Source organism: Pristis pectinata, chromosome 6 (genome assembly GCF_009764475.1).
Source record: "Pristis pectinata isolate sPriPec2 chromosome 6, sPriPec2.1.pri, whole genome shotgun sequence".
Taxonomy (NCBI): domain Eukaryota; kingdom Metazoa; phylum Chordata; class Chondrichthyes; order Rhinopristiformes; family Pristidae; genus Pristis; species Pristis pectinata.
The window spans coordinates 20,943,649-20,960,731 of NC_067410.1; the positions used below are offsets into that span (position 1 = coordinate 20,943,649).

At 39.2% G+C, this 17,083-nt stretch overlaps 1 protein-coding gene across 8 annotated transcripts in view; it reads left to right on the plus strand.

The window, feature by feature from the left end:
- Window positions 1-9,267: 9,267 nt before the first annotated feature.
- The window catches only part of fbln2 (fibulin 2), a 176,018-nt gene continuing 168,202 nt past the window's right edge, over window positions 9,268-17,083 (plus strand). For 2 of the 8 annotated variants that reach the window (XM_052018574.1, XM_052018566.1), the window contains exons 1-2: window positions 10,849-11,167; window positions 15,122-16,399. In XM_052018574.1, the coding sequence (XP_051874534.1) occupies window positions 15,268-16,399 (1,132 nt within the window). In that variant the 5' untranslated portion in view covers window positions 10,849-11,167; window positions 15,122-15,267. Of the gene's footprint in view, window positions 9,376-9,753; window positions 9,904-9,943; window positions 10,053-10,848; window positions 11,168-11,940; window positions 12,052-14,100; window positions 14,277-15,121; window positions 16,400-17,083 lie in introns of those variants that run through there. The other 6 variants (XM_052018568.1, XM_052018567.1, XM_052018569.1 and 3 more) reach the window with 6 other exon arrangements.

Consider the following 17,083-nt stretch of genomic DNA (forward strand, 5'->3'; position numbering starts at 1 on the left):
TTTCTGCCTTTATATCAGATTTCTACCTTTTGAGCACTTTAGGTCTCAGTAGAATATTATTCTTGGGCCACTGTCCTCTGCAATGAGAAGGCAAAGCTACTCACTAGGATTGTGCTGAGCTCTTCCTTTCATTCCCATTTCATTCTGATTGAAATTAGTAGTGACAGGGAATGTCACAGTGACAGTCTAAATAACTGTTCTCAAGCAGTAGCCAGGCATATTAGCTCTTATCAAAACTGAGAAGCAAAACAATCACTCTGGAAAAAACAGGGAGCCAAACAGTAAATAGAATTGGCTCCAAAGTGACTGCAGAGTTAAATGTGGAACCAAAGGTAATTTGGACTGCAGCAGACATGGTTCTGCTTCTCATGATTGAAGGAAAGAGGGTTAATTGGCTAAATGTTACTTCCAGTCCCAATATATAATTAAAGTCAACAGTTGACATTCTGTCTCACATTGTCGCTGAGAAAGTGTTTTGATAAAATTCACCAAACCTAATATTTTTAAATACAATTATTCTTATATGTACTGAGCCTGGACAGATGCGCACACATGTTTTTGTGAGCATAAAGTAACACTTCAACCACATGAGCACATATATTTTGGTTATGGAGATCCCTGACTATTTGTTGTATCACATTAATTATTATTTTCATGTAATCATTGTTATGTAGCACCTTGTCAGTCCTTGGTGTCATTGATGGAAGTGACATCTAATGGGGAAACAATCTGCTTCAATAAATAACAAAAAAAATCAGCCTGTTAAATTGAAGCTATGCCTAATATATCATTGAAAAATACAAAATACTCTTTTAATGCTGTAACTTGATCTCAGAATTTAGAATTCGGCCATTAATCCACTTAACCAGAATTCATGACAAAATTTTAGCCTGTAGATTGGATCATGGTTGTACTATATTAAGTACTGAACCCCTACTCTAAACAGTCTCTTTTAATTGATTATTTTTTTGTTTGGAAATTGTGCTTTAACTTATTTGCTGAGCACTGTGTTTAACAGAAGTATTAGGACTCAGAAAATTCCTCCTTCAATGACCTGGAAAAAAAGTGATGACCTTGTCTGTTGTGTGTGATTTACAACTTGATAGGAAATAGTCCACAGTTTGAAAAAGAGGTTTTGCTTAATTTTGAAATACATTAGACTAGTTTTGTCTGATTTAAGACAATTAAGTCCTTTTTTGTTCTGGAGAATAAAAGGATTAAGACTCTTAATCGTGACGTAAATGCACAATTTGTGCAGTACCATTTAAAATATTTATATAGGATATCCATCTAAAAGTTGCTGTAATGATAAATTTTTGATAATAGTTATCAATTACATTAAACTTTCATCTCTTCCTAGAACAAGTAGGTAGATTCACAATGGTTTATTCTCTTTTTTTGATAGGAGAGCGCCTTTAAGAGTTTTCATTTATCCCCAAGACCTATTTTAACCCTATGGATTTCATACCTTCAGAAACTACACCTCAGTTGGGTGACATTTTTATCTTAAGCTTCCTCAAGAATCTGTTGTCTGCCTCCTGGCATCTTTCAGATTAAATAGCAGGGAGGGAGCCTGTGATTAGAGTGAATCTGACACTGAGACTGTGATTTTCCACAAGACCCAAAGGTACATACCTGCTACCACTGTCATAGAGTCATAGAGCAATACAGCACAGATACAGGCCCTTCAGTCCAACAAACCCATGCCAAACATGGTGCCCACCCATCTAGTCCCAATTTCCTGTGTTCCCCACATATCCCTCCTAGCCCCACCCCTGAATGTACCTATCCAAGTGCTTCTTAAATGATACTATTGTACCTGCTTCAACCACTTCCTCTGGCAGCTCGTTCCATATACTCACCACCCTCTGCGTGAAAAAGTTGCCCCTCAGGTCCCTTTTAAATCTTTCCCCTCTCACCCTAAATCTATGCCCCCTCGTTTTGCTCCCCTCCCTGTGGAAAAGACTGGTACCATTCACCTTATCTATGTCCCGCATGATTTTATAAACCTTTATAAGGTCAACCCTCATTCTCCTACGCTCTAAGGAATAAAGACCTAGCCTGGCCAACCTCTCCCTATAACTCAGGTCCTCTAGTCCTGGCAACATCCTTGTAAATCTCAAACGCCTTTTTCACCACCCTGTCTACCTGTGACGCCACCTTCAACGCACTATGCATTTGTGCTCTGAAGCCCCTCTGTTCCATTACACTCCCTAGTGCCCTACCATTCATACTATAAGTCCTATGCAGGTTTGATTTTCCAAAATGCATCCTACAAAGAAATGTCCTACAAAGAAAGTTTCTCACTTACATTCAGAAGTTGCTTCTGTCTCCAGATTAGTTTTGGCTTGGCAGGAAATTCAAGAGGGCTCCTTTGCACAGGCCACAGTTCAGATGTCAGATGCAATTGGAATTCTATTGGCATAATAGGACTCTAATTTCTAAAAAAATTCTGAGGCCCCCATCTCTGCTTGAGGCAAGTACGTCAAGCACCTGAGTACCTTGCAGGTTAAAATCAGAAATAGTTTAAAAATCAAACTCCAAGCTGGTAAGCATTCTGATCTTACTTATCAGCTGACCTGCCTGGTTTCTGCTGGGTAGCTTGGGTTAATACTAGCTGCACAATGTTATTTACTTTATATAATCATTTGTGTTTGATCAGAGAACCATGGTTTATTTTGATTCTTTGATAAATCTAATGGGAGACCAAAGAGGTGAAAAATGAGCTGATGTGATCAGGTTACTTGGTAGAACTGTTTTTACCTTTTTTTTATACCATTAGTGGTAGTGCAGACACAACTCAGATCTTCTTCTGCACCTAGTTTGTATGCTGAGAGTTAGTGTACCTTTGAGAACTGCATGTGCCATGTGGTAGGAGCATTGGCATATTGTGTGCCAGCCACTATTGTTAGTTGAGAGTTGACTGGCTTCAAGAAAGGAATATTTTGCTGGTTGTTCTGTCCTCGTTACTTGCTTTGTATGTGCCACAGTGAAACAATGCTGTCATGGTCACAAAGGAGAACATAGAACAGAATATTGCACACTTAAATGAAAAGAGGAAGGTAGTAATTGTGCTGGTGATCGGAGTGGATAGACTGTATATGTCAGGGTAAGATTATAGGCCCAGAATTATAGATTTAGGTATTGGATTGTGTAGACCAATATTTTTGCGATCTATGCAAAAAGTTGTGGAAAGAATTCCTCCATGCATCTGCTTTGCTAATGCAGAGGATTCTGGACAAAAATAGTATTGTCCAATGGGAAAGAAGGCAGGGAGGGAGGGAGGACTGGGAAGACGGAGGGGTGAATCAGGCAGACAGATAGGACGGAGTGGTTGGGAGAAGGAAGTGAAATGGGAAGAAAAATAGGTGGAGAGATGTAGAGGAAGTTGGAGGAGGGAGGAAGGGGAGGGAGGAATCAAGGGCTGCTCTGTGTAATGTCAGTACAGGTTTCATGAAATCTTGGAAATAACTTCCAAAGATCAAGTCTTCACCCAGTTCCAAGTTGAATGACTCCTGGACAGCGATGAAAAACACTGTGATGCTGGAGGAACTCAGCAGGCCAGGCAGCATCCTTGGAGAAAAGCAGGCAGTCAACATTACTGTTCAGGACCCTTCCAACATCTGTAGTCCTTTGTTTCTCTAGTATTACTACTCCTGGACAGCATCTGGCCCAGCATCTTCACGTGCATAGTTGATGAGGATTTTGCAGTCATTTCAAGCACAAATATCTCACGACTGATCTCCAAAACAAAAATTGAAACTTACCTTGGAATTCTAGGAATAGCTTTTGGAATTTATCAGTGATGCAAAACAAGCCTCTCCCAGAACATGCCAGTGCACAATCTGTTGCTTACTTTTAGAACTGAATTTTGGCAATCTTACTTTTGCCTTACTATTTCTTAAGAGAAAGCAAAGCACACAGAGGCATGTCAAATCAGGTGATAAAATAAAAGTTCCAAATACAAACAAGGCATTTTGTATTCTTTTTCTTATCTTAACATTGAGCCATTAAAAAGAAGCTATTGATAAGTTCAGCACAAAAAAGAGATGGATAAATTTAGGCTTTGGGAAAGCCTAAATCCCAAATTGGGAATTTGAGATTTCCATTGTTAATTGGGACTCTGATCCCAATTGGAGAAACCCTGATTTCCCAAATTTAGGCTTTAGGAAATCATCAACAAGCATTGCTCAATGAGTTGAGAAGATTTTGCTAAGTGTGTTTTAACTGCTGCAACAAACAATCTGCCGGAGGAACTCGATCGGTCGAGCAGCATCTGTGGGAGGAAAGGAATTGTTGACATTTCTGCAAATTGTTGCTCCAGATTCCAGCATCTACAGTCTCTTGTGTCTCTGTGGCTTAATTGGTATTGGATAAGTGGAGCAGACATTTGGATGAACTGATGTTTATTTTGCTCAGAAGATGAGAAAAGACACTGCTGTGAATGAATCTGGAAGTATAAAAAATCATGGAGAAAAGTTTCAGCTAAGTAACTGTTGCCACTGAGAGGAAAGGAGACAGTCTTTGTGGTGAAAGGGTGCACCCACCCAGAACTGGATCATGGCTATCACCTCTGTCGTTTCCAGTCTGACTCAGCCTCAGTTTTAACATTCTCACCCTCATGTTCCTATCCTTCCATAGCCTTGATCAAGTCATAGTGGCGTAGATAGTGCTGGTAAACACTCATGTCTTGGAACAGAACTACTAGCTTTTACTATTTTGAGTGCCACTTAGCCAGGGGTTCCACACATGCATAGTTTAATGCCACAAACTCAAACTTACTTCTCTTTCAATACACTTCACCATGGAATCCAGTGAGGGAACATCTTTCTGAGATTCCCCAGGAATACTTCTGGATCCTGCACAGAATCTGGGACCCCAGTGATTTCAATGGTGATCGTAGGATTGCTGGAGGGAAAGGTGAATTACTTTTTTTTTAAATGCCTGAAGCATACAACAACTCAGGCAGCATCAGTGAGGGAAGAGACAGTAGAAATTTCGGATCAAGGACTCTGCATCAGAACTGGAAAAGTGATAAGACAAGCATGTTTGCAGAGAAGGAGAGGTGGAAGAACAGAGGGAAAGTCTGTGATACGGTGCAAACCAAAGTTGTCAAGTTAATAGTTACTTTCAAAACCCATGGTCGGAACAAAATAACATAAAGACAAACTGAGGAAAAATAGGTGTTATCTGAAATTGTTGAACTCAATACTAAGCCCTGAGGGTTGTAGCAAGCCCTGGGACTTTATTCCCTGGAGCGAAGGAGGCTGAGGGGTGACCTAATAGATGTTTATCAAATCATGAGGGGCATAGATAAGGTGGATGGTCACAGTCTTTTTTCCAGGGGTAGGGGAGTCTAAAACTAGAGGGCATAGGCTTAAGGTGAGAGGGGAAGATTTAAAAGGAATGTGTGGGGCAGGTTTTTCACACTCAGGGTGGTGGGTACATAGAACGAGCTGCCAGTGGAAGTGGTAGAGGTGGGTACAATTACAACATTTAAAAGACATTTGGACAGGTACACGGACAGGAAATGTTTAGAGGGATATGGGCCAAACGCAGGCAAATAGGGCTAGCTCAGGGAGGCACCTTGGTTGACGTGGACAAGTTGGGCTGAAGGGCCTGTTATCATGCTGTTTAATTCTATGACCCTGAGTGCAGTCTGAAGACAAAGTACTGTTCCTATACCCACTTTTTTTAGATAATACTCGTATGAAGCACCTTGAAGCATTCCACTGTTTTAAATGAGAGTTGATGTTGTTGAATAGATCTGCCTTGGGTTAAAGATTGCGAACAGATTGGTTCAATCTGAGACGGATATTGGGGAGAGGGACTCAATCAGTGTCAAGCATACACAAACTAGCTAATTGGGAGAATGGAGGGCTTGAAAGAGGTGATTGAAGGTAGATCTGAGTTTTGTCAGTGTACATGTAGAGCCTGATCACATAACTCAGGATAATGTTACCAGATGAACAACAAAGAGAATGGAGCCAAGAATAGTCCCTTTGTAGATCCCTGAGGTAGTTTGAAGAGAAATGCTTATTTAAGAAACTCTTGGTTTGATTGGACTATTGAAAGTGCAGCTGAATGAGACCAATACTACTGAGCTGATGTTGGAGGAGGATATGGTAGCCTGGGTAGGTTACCATGCTATGAACATTGAATTTTCTAATTTCAGATAACCCACATTCCCGGTTCTCACACACTCACTTGTCCACCCAGTTTTCTTCTCCCTTTGGCTATCTCTCCCATCCCAGCCTCCCCACCTGGTTCCATCTGCCCATCACCCCCTCCCCCTCTGGTCCCACCTATCACCTACCAGCCTCTATCCCACTACCCTTCATACTGCTATATACCGGCAATAGTTTCTGTTCCCCCTCATGCCTGTTGCATGACCTGAAGCATTGACTTACATCTTTTGCCTCCACAGATGCTGCTTGAGTTCTTCCAGCATTCAGTTTGTTGTTCTGGGGGAGGATAGTATGCCTCACCACATGAAATGTTGCAGGGAGGAAAAGCAGGACAAGTATTGCTAAATGTACCCAGTCCACACTCAGAGAGGATGCGGTTTGGGACTTTGACTAGAGTTATTTAAATATTGTTGTTGATGTGGAAATCTGAATGTGAATGTTCAATTGTAGGAAAGAAAATTACTTGGCCTTGTTTTTAAGTATGAAATAGTCAGTGTTCTTCATGCCAGTGCCATAGTCCCATGTCATGTCCAAAGTTAGCCCTTGGACCTTATCCTTGTAATGAACTGTGGACACCAGTCAGGCAACTGGTTTTGAGTCCACTGACTTAGATTGGTGAAAGTGGCCCTCAGGGAGTTGCCAAGAGGGAACAGGAGACCGGCCAGCAGCAGTATCTGTTGAGAGGGTAGGAAGTCTTTGAGAAAGCTTGGTCCTCATTTTGGAAGTTGACCACACTATGTTTCTGTGGGAACAATGCAAGGGAAAGAAATGCTGGAGATGAAGTGGTATTTTGAAAAGACAGGATTTTTTGAGTAGACAGTGAATTCAGCTAATTTGAAGGAAGGACACAACGTTTGAGCAGAAGGAACCAATTTCAATGGCAGTTAGCAAGTCATGACAAAGAACAGTGAGGTTAGGGCGACCACCCATCCTTAACTGGGCGGGACAGCCCAGAACTAAAATAACATAGACCAAGGTCCATGCTGAATGACCCTGAAATAAGTGCTGAGATCTGACATCCTCATATTCACAGTGGCATTCAGCACCACTCCTACTGTGCAGGACTCGTTAGTGGCAATTGGGTAGAATGATGTGGTTTGCTGTATGATCTGCCAGTGGCTCTTGCAGCTGCTACAAACTTCAATTCTGACTGGGTGCTTTTTCCTTTGCTCACCTTGGAACAGACGAAGGCAAATTTAGCAGCTGGGACATGGGAAGGATCCAGGTCAAGCAGGAGTAGTGAGGAGGCAAGAGGATTGGTTTGCAGAAGCCCTGTCATGACCCATAGGAATTGGAATTGGCCATTAGAGGCTCAGTGTCTTGTGGGCTAGTTCGGGAAGAGATTAAGATCTTCACAAGAGGTCTGGGGGAGTGGGTCATGGAACTGGGTGTGTATTGGAATGTGGGACCCATTGGACCATGGGTGTCAGAGCTCAGGGGCTATCAGTAGGTCATGGGGTTTGAGATATAGGAGGATTAGGTCACTGGCCCAACCGAATCTGATAGTTGGGGCGATTGGACCATAAGAATAATAGAATATACGGGTTATTAAACCATTGGGGGATTTGGCAATAGGGGAAAAAAAGATGTGGGTTATCAAAGAAGTGGAGGATTGAGGACAGGGATGATCAGAGGGTCAGGGACTGGTCTGATTGGACAATGAGATCGATGGGTGGTTGGTGGTGATCAGCTCACTGAGAAGGATGTGCCCAAATGATGGTAGGTAAATACTAGACCTTGATGGGATTCCAATCTGGCGCTGCTCAGGACTATCTTTGGAGTGATCAACAAAGGCTTTATTTCCCTGGCAATGTAAAGAGGAGCATTCTGCAGAGACTGACATCACAATGAGTATCTGACATGGAAATTGCACGAAAGGGCAACAAGTACAACCCTCACCAGGGACAAATTTCAGCCATGTTGTCAAAAGATCTTGTCACAGCCATTACCAGGCATCTCATCATCTAAAGCGGATTGTCAACTGCTGAGGACAGAACTAGACAGTACTAAGTGACTGAATTTCCGGGCCTTGTACCTTTGATGTTGGCGATTTGGGCCAGGATCAGGGCACCAACACAACACAGCACTGGGAAAGCTGCCAAGACCCACCGTAAATCACAGCTTCCATCCTGCCAGTACTAAATACTACACAAACCACAGTATTTCTTTTAAAATGGCTTGCCTCCAGTTTATCATTTAGAGAAGATGGTCGTCCTGAGTGGGGCTAATATTCTACCCTAGACAAGGATTACTTCCAGTGTAATGCATAAATAAAGATACGTTGGCCTTTCAAACCAATGATGACCCACACCTCCTATGTATTCACTGACTTGCAGGTCTTTGCATTGAGATAAAAGGAAAAAATTTAAGACAGGAGAGTGATGAAATCATACATAGGTTTGCTTTTTTAAGTATCCTGGGGCGTAGACCCAACTACCATTCAACTGAAGCAGTGATTTGAAGAAAGATTTGCTAATTTGAATCAGGATTTTGTTACTGTATACCTTTTAAAACATTTGGTAAAATTAGTTAAGATTTCACAGATTGAGTACTACGGAATTATAAAAGAAGCAGTTTTTGAATCATGATAACCCAGCAAAATATTATATAGTTTTCAAGTGGAATGCTAAAAATATATTATTAGCAAGATATACATTTTTAGCAGAAATTTCGGTTGTGCTCAACATATCTCACTTGTATGATAGCATGTAAAACTGGCAGCTGCACAGTTTGAATATAAAGTTGGTCTCAGTCTGTGCTTTTAATGTTTATTTTCATATACATAGTGACATAGTTAACATAGATCCCGGTTCTTGAATCATTTAACATTATAGACCCAGTGAAATTTTGTAAAAAGAGTTTGAAATTTCTTTTTACTGGTTTCATAAACTATGCCGATATTGAGGAGATTTTTATCAGAAATGCCAACTTCCAGCAGTGCAGTTGAAGGGCATCTGATACTAATTTAAGAGTTTCTTTCTAATCTTGTTGAACTACAATTCGGCACTCTGAGAAGTGGTTGCTTGCCGACCATCTGCTATATTGTTGCTGACTGTTCTGTAGGGACCCTGCATACCAAAAGACTCTCAGCACATAATTGGTCCCCAAGAATCAGGATAGAATAACATTTTCAAATATTTTATTTGGACCAACAGATGGATTAAAGTGCACAGGATTTGAAATAATGGTAAGAAATTTATTAAACTAAATATTGAAGCTTTATAGAACTATAATTTTTCTTTGCCTGTTGTAATGACTTTTTGTTTGTTTCATTGCAATAAATCAGAATTTTAACCATTTCCTTTCTTGTCTATTTTCACCTGTAGTTTGGATTTTTTTCTTTTATGCTTAATATTTAAAATACTTTTTAAACTGCTCCAGTTTAAGGGAAGTATTGTTGTCGGAATTATTTCTTAGTTCATATGTTTGGAATTCAAAATGCAAGCACTCCAGAAGAATCTTGATTTATAAAAAAAGTTTCCTTAACTTCCTGTTTCTAGAGGCATATATATCAGTCACGGCAAATATTACTGGATTAGAATATTAAAAACACCCATTACATCATGTAATCCATGGGTTCTACTTGGCTACAGAAATATCTTCATGTGAGAGAAAGCAGTTTACTATGGGTTGCAGCTCAAAGTAAAGTCTCACAGAAGATAATGAGTTGGGGTAAGGAAGATTAAAAGAGTCTGACAGCAGGCCAGCACATTAGGTAAGCAACTGTGATTGATGAGAAACTTCTTTGGTTTCAGGTTGAACAAATAGCCCTTGCTGTTGGTCAGTTGAGATTGAAAATTTGGTCCCACCCTGTTAAAACACGTCAAGGTTTCCATGCTGTGCACAGCATAAGCTGCTGGAACGGTAAGTCCTGCTTTTATGCTGATGTTTCTTTTGAGAGAGTTTTATGAACTGCTCAGATAAATGTTGAGGAATGAAGATTGAAATCAGCGGTGTTATGTTTAAGAGAATGGCATTGTCTAGTGAAAACTTTAAACTATAATTAAAAGCTGTATTTTACAGAAACTTTTTGATCTGCTCATGCACTTTAATTTTCTTTAGGGCACGAGATTTAAAAGGGTAAAGACTGTTTATTTATTTAACTATTTTGGAACTGTTTTAGTGTATTGCATTTTCTGTAGGGATCTTTTGTTTGTAAAAATCATTGTGCCTTGATTTGATTGCACAAGAGGAAGACTTATATTTTCCAAGCAACCCTGTCTGTAAAAAGTAATCTGTTCCAGCCTTAGTCTCAAAGTTGTACTAACTTAAATCATAGAGTCTGGTTTCTAAATCACCAAGAGTTAGACTTTGAAGAATTGGAAACTGCTCTTATATTACAGGCTAACACTGCATCTTCCCCAGTTTAGAGAGAGGTTTTTTCTTTGCCTTATTTGTCAAGGGTTGTGTTCAAACAGCACCTCTGGGAGAACTAGCACCCAGTGTGTGTTAATGAGAAAGTCATTGTAATCTTAATGGCAGTATCTGCTTTCAATCTGCACGGTGCAGACAGAGTGACCATGCAGAAACACTGCTTCCGATCAAACCTGAGTCCCATTGGACTGATAACAACTGTGCTCCTTTGAAATTCTAAACTGTTTCCTCACACATCACAGGAGGTAAAACTCCACCATAGTCATGGAACTTTTGACTGCTCAGGTTACGCTTGACTCAGTGCAGAGTCTAAGCTCCTCCAAGGCTGGATTTTGAAAACACACATCCTTATATTGCATTGGGAATAAGGAAATAACAACTTCTCTAGCTCAGGAATGATAAAACAACTGGAAGGCGATTGGGCACAAAGGACAGGTTGTATGAAGTGCCTTTTGAATTGTGTGATCAGGTGATTTTAATCACTCTCAGTTTAGATGTAAATGAACCACTGTTAAACATTATTGCAACCTCTGGCCAACTTGCTTTAAGGTTTTCTTCAGTTTGTGCTGAGTATGGACTACTGGCAGTCTCTGAGGGATTATAAGGTACCTTTATTTTTATGAAAAGTTGTGCTTTTAAAAAATACCAATGATAAAAGTTTGAAAAGTATTGTTAACTGTTAAACTGAAGCAATCCAGTTCCATGTAGGCACTGCCAGAAAACTATCTCATTAAATGATAGATTTTCCCAATGTTGAGTGATTTACTTAGCTGTAAGAGTGTAATCAACTTAACCAGAAATATCTACTTGAGAAAAGAGATGCAGGAGGTAAACTTTGTTATTCAAAGAAAATATATAATCTTGAATTTATAGGATGTTGTTGAAAATTGGGGAATGATTGCATTGATTTAAAACATTTGAGCAATAAACTTACTTGAAGGCAACTTTTATAAAAGCTCTCATATGCTAGAAATCATTAACAATTCTGATTCAATAGATTTGACTACTGTACTCCATAGAAATGGTCAGCATGGACAGAATTCACCTCCTCCCAGTGAAGACATAGTTTTTTTTCCTCACTTTCACAGTTCACTGTCAGTGTGACTTTCTGGATCATGCATTTCAGAGCTGTTACAGCACTTGCAGAAAGTAGCTGGGGAAGGAGGGACACATTTTGCTTTGGTTAGGGAATGGTCAGTACAACAGCAGCTGCATAACCCAAACCAAGCAATACCTGTAAAAATGTGGCAGTACCAAATCAGAAAATGAGGATTGTTTTGTTGAAATGTTAATGTAGTTTCAGTTCCTTTAGGAAGTTGCCTGACCACTTTGAAACTGAAAACTTAATAAATCCCATTTGTTTGGATTCCCATTTCAGTATTTCCAGTGTTTCTCACTGAGGATTTGTATTAACATTCACACTACTGGAAGCAATCATTATGGCAGTATGCTGTGGGATATCCTTATAAGAACATTCAGAACATTCACAGTAAGCTTTTGTGAAATAAAGATCTACTCTGTGATTGATGCATTAATGAAACAAATCATTGCTTAAGGCATGAATCCACAGGAACATTAGTTCTATTTCTGTGATATTTTTCAAAATCTAACAAAAATACACAGCCATGAGGTAATCCTAAATTGTGGCTCAGAGTTTATTGTTTGAATACTAGGAAATAAGTGTATTCAGTAAATGTATTTGAGATTTTATTATACATGCATTAAGGTGTGGTTTATATAAACAGTCCTGAACTGTTTTAAATTACTCTCTTGAATGTGCTGTGGAGGTTGATTTAATTGTGTTTCTTGAGTTGCAGATAACCAAATTTTCAAGGCTAATGAACCTGGTTCCAGCATGAAATTCAGCCCAACAATGTCAGCGATAGTACAGTGAACATTTATTTGCTTTCTTGCATGATTTTTAGTTTAATTCACCCAGAATATAATAGTGATCATTCACAGCTAGTTTTTATTAAAGTAAAAGCAGAAAATACTGGAAATACTCAGCAGGGTAGGCAGTATCTGTGGAGAATTAATATTTTATCTGCTTTTACGAATATTGTTTCTCCTGAAACCATTCTACTTAAAGACCCAATCACTCTCAATCTGCATTCATTTCCAGGCTGATGAAAACATACCACAGTCTCACTGCTTGGTCTGTTCCATGCTCATAACCAAGACTTAGCCTTCCTTGTAGCTTCATTTGATTTCCTGCAATCAAAACTTACTCCCAATGCTTATTTGTCTAAACCTATCATTCCCCTTGGTGGATGGACTGGAAATGGAACTAGGGTGGCAGAGGAGAGGGGGGAATGCAGCAAGAAGGACAGAAAGATTCATCATGCAACATCTTATCCACTCAGGGTTTAGGGACCTAATTCACTCTCCCATAAGGAACAATGTCCATGCATTGTAAGCTTCACTGAGACAGTCTTCACTGAGATCTCTGCAACCTCAAATAAAGCCCTGTACATGTTCTCACAGACAAAATCGAGGTCTCAGATTCTGAGCTTCAGGATCGTTGCTGCTGATCGCTGTCACATCTCACAGTTTTGTGTTCACTGCTGCTTTAGGAAGGATAGACACCCAGACTCTGTACTCAAGGAGTGAAGCCTTCATTTATTTTTCTGCTAGCCTGATTGATGAGGTCGACCAGGCAAGGTTTGCTAACACTACAGACTTCCCCAAAGTGCAGGCCCTCATTGACTAAGCAGACAGAGGAGTTTCACTCCTGCCAGAGATCTCCTCAGTAACCTGATGGCAGGGGCACTTGGCTATTGTTTTAGACAGCCTTCTTGTTCCTTGGGCACCAAGGACCCCTCTCCTTTGTTAAAAACAGTACTAAACAGGAGTTCAGTAGTACACGCTGAACCAGAGAACTGATATTTCACAAAGAAACCTGACGATGCTTTTTAATGATGATGGTGTTAGAAGATTGTGACCATGCTGACACTTTGGAAATCATGTTGCACCATGCTGCCTTAATAATCTTAAATCAGTGCAGAAGAATTTTTAGGCAGTCAAAAATTTCGTTAAATATACTGATACACAAAACAAGATTAAATAACATGGTTGTTCTGAATTGCTATTAATCATTATAAGATTAAAAAAACTATCTCATAAAGTCAGATCTGACAGTATGATTAATTTTAAAATCCTGAACAAAAGTAGCATTTTTAAAGTAGATAGACATCAGAATGAATAAATTATTTTCTTTTTGATCTTGTATATCAAAATTCTGTTTCATGTGCATTTTCAAATTGCTTTTGATAGTAAAATTGACAGCTCAGTCATAGACATCTGTGATGATTGCTGATACTGTAATTAGCAGTTATAATTATGCTATAAGCATTTATGATGGTTGTTGATTGTGCATTCGGAAGTTTTTCATTACCTTATAAGCATTTATGATGATTGGCAATTATGTAATTGGAACTATATTGGTTAATTTTCAGATCAAAAAAACAAGCTGCTGGAGGAACTCAGTGGGTCAGGTGGCTTCTGTGGAGGCAAAGGGATAGTTGATGTTTTGGGTCAAGACCCTGCATCAGGACTCGTGCACTTCCTCAGGCAGCTTGTACTTTGCTCCAGATTCCAGCTGATTTTCAGATCACACTACTTTGCAAAACCATAAGCATTGGATGTCTGGAATTAAAATAGAAATATTGGGTAAACATGACAGGCCTGTCAACATTAGAACAGAGTGAAGGAAAGGTAATATTCAGACCGAATGATTTTGTCACAGCCTGGTGTATATTTTCAGCATTTTCTGCTTTTATTGTAGATTTGATTCAACTCGCTAAAACAGAATGGAACAGTTTTGAATGAACTGAATGAAACTTTTGAACTTTATACCACAATCCCTGCCCCAAAAAATAAAATCTTTAGTTAATGAGATTTCAGTATATTACAGTGTTACTTTACACATATTAAAATTATTGAAAGAATACTTATAGAACAAGTTCAGTTAAAAATGTCATTGAATCAGATGTCAAAAGAATTGTTTCCCTCCATTTTCAGGCATAATACAAAAAGAGACAACATTTGCAGCAACTTAAGTTGAATAATTTAAAAACAATTCTTAGGTCTGTGGCTGAAAGCAACATTATAGTTAGATAAAATTCCATTTTAATTTGTTAAAACATACAATTACTTTCCTTAGATCCTGCTGGCATTTATAAATTCTATGTTTCGTTTTGATGTTGTTGAAATTAGTTAATGAATTGCTTATTCAAACCCGCAGAAAAAAGAAATAACTCTTTAATTATACAAGTGTTGTACCATATGGAATAAAATGCTAATAAGAGCAATTTTGTTGTCATGCACCAAGTAGATGTGATCCTGTAAGATATGAATGAAATGTTGATTTATGTGCAGTTGAGGGAGGCCAAGAGGCACATACTTTGAGGCAATCCCTGAGGTTCTTTTAATAGACTCCATTGGTTTCAATTGCATGAACAAAAGGGTTAGCTCTTACCCTAAGTATTAAGGCACTTTTCCTGTTTTGCATAGAAAGTTTTAGTCTGCAAAGTTTCAGTCTTTTTTTTTCTTTATCTGAGGTTTAAGAAGAGAAGGAGAAAAAATAACCTCCCATCAGAACTGGACCTGGATTTTCCGTAAATATAATAGTGGAAATCTTTTCCTGAAAACTTAAACCAAAGCTGCTTCTGCTCATTTCTATTATCTGTGAGATCTCTGCAAGACAATGGCTACGCAGAGAAAGGAAATTTTTGAGTTATTGGATCTCAGGATTTGGTTCTGCCTGCTGATTTCCTATGGCAGTTGCTTTGCCCAAAAGGACTGTACTGGTGTGAATTGCCCTTTGCTTGAATTCTGTATTGAGGAGGTGCTGGAGCCCGGTACTTGCTGTGCTTCTTGCATGCAATATGGTTGTGCATGTGAGGGTTACCAGTATTACGACTGCGTTAATGCCGGATTCAGGGATGGGAAAGTACCTGAAGGATCTTCATATTTTGTTGATTTTGGAAGCACAGAGTGTGCATGTCCCAGTGGAGGAGGAAAGATAAGTTGTTATTTTATCCCTTGCCCCGAGCTGCCACAGAACTGCATTGAAGTCTTGGAACCAGCTGAAGGCTGCCAACAGTGTGCCAAGGTAGGGTGTCTTCATGATGGTCAGAAATACACAGCAGGGCATACATTCCATATGCCACCATGTAAAGTATGCCATTGTGACAACTCTGGTGGTGATCTATTATGCTACACTCTTCCTGACTGTGATGCCACTCAGGAACTGAAGTCTGTCTATCCAGTGATCAATGAGAATGAAGAGCCAGTGCAACATTATGATGACCAATATAGCTATGACCAGGAGCCTTTAGGTAATGAGCACTTTCATAAGGAAGACCCTAAACAGTCCAAAGAATACAAACTGTTAAATAGAAGGCAACAAAAGCACGACATTAAAAGCTCAGGCACTGATGATGAAATTGAATACAACAACTTGGTGCCTATTATGCCCCACAATCCATTATATACCACAAAGGAGCCTTATGTCGTCACTGTAACTCCAACAGAAACAACTGTCCAACCTACTGTGTCTAAAAAGGAAATGAAAGCTGCATGGAGAGTCGAACAACTTCAAAGAGTGCAAATCACAAAGAAGAAAGTGATTGGAGAGAAGATAGAAAACAATGAAAAAGAAGAGGAACAAACAGAACCTGTGTTTCCTACAGTTAAATTCAGTCTCACAAAACAACCCCCTATTGCTATTAAGGAAGACGATAATTCAGTACCAAACAAACAGCCACAGACATTGTTCCATTTTCGTTTTGATGAAGAGGAGAATAGCATTAAAATACCCACAGATTTGAATGAAGGTAAGATTGCAGAAGACCTCTCATTTAATAGTGAAATTTAATTAATAAAAAGGTAACTTATATAGGAAGTTCTCTGGTCTCTTAATTGACTAGTCTGACTTGGGATTCGAGCTTTGACTGACATTAGCATTCATGCCTTTGAGTTCCACTGTACCCACTGGAGTATGATAGGGACCATTGCTAGAAAGGAAGAAAACAATTCCTTTCTTGAGTAAGACTGATTAGTATTTTTTTAAAAAGTAGACAGAACGTTGTTCCAGGAAAATGGTGAGAGGATGGTAATTCGAATGTACTTCCTTGTGCTACATTGGAATTTTTTTCCAGGTAACAGCAAGAAAATGACATCTGTCACTTACTTTGGTATCATTTAATGGGTCATTAAATCAGAGCTAAAATCAGCCCCTTGTTGAAATATGTAGCATGGCTCCAATCCAGAGTAAACTCTGTATTGAGCGTAACCCAAAGCAGCAGCCTCACCCTTTCCTATAAATCTGGGAAAGCATACTATTTTATTTCTCACGTTTCTTTTTTATTAGGAGCATGAGGACCAGAAAATAGGATGTATGAAATGTTAACTAATGAAACATCAATTAAGTTTTAGTTTATGACAGATAAAATACACGACCTTAGCACCGATAATAGGTAACAGATATAATACAAAAAGCATCAACAGTTCGCGGACTA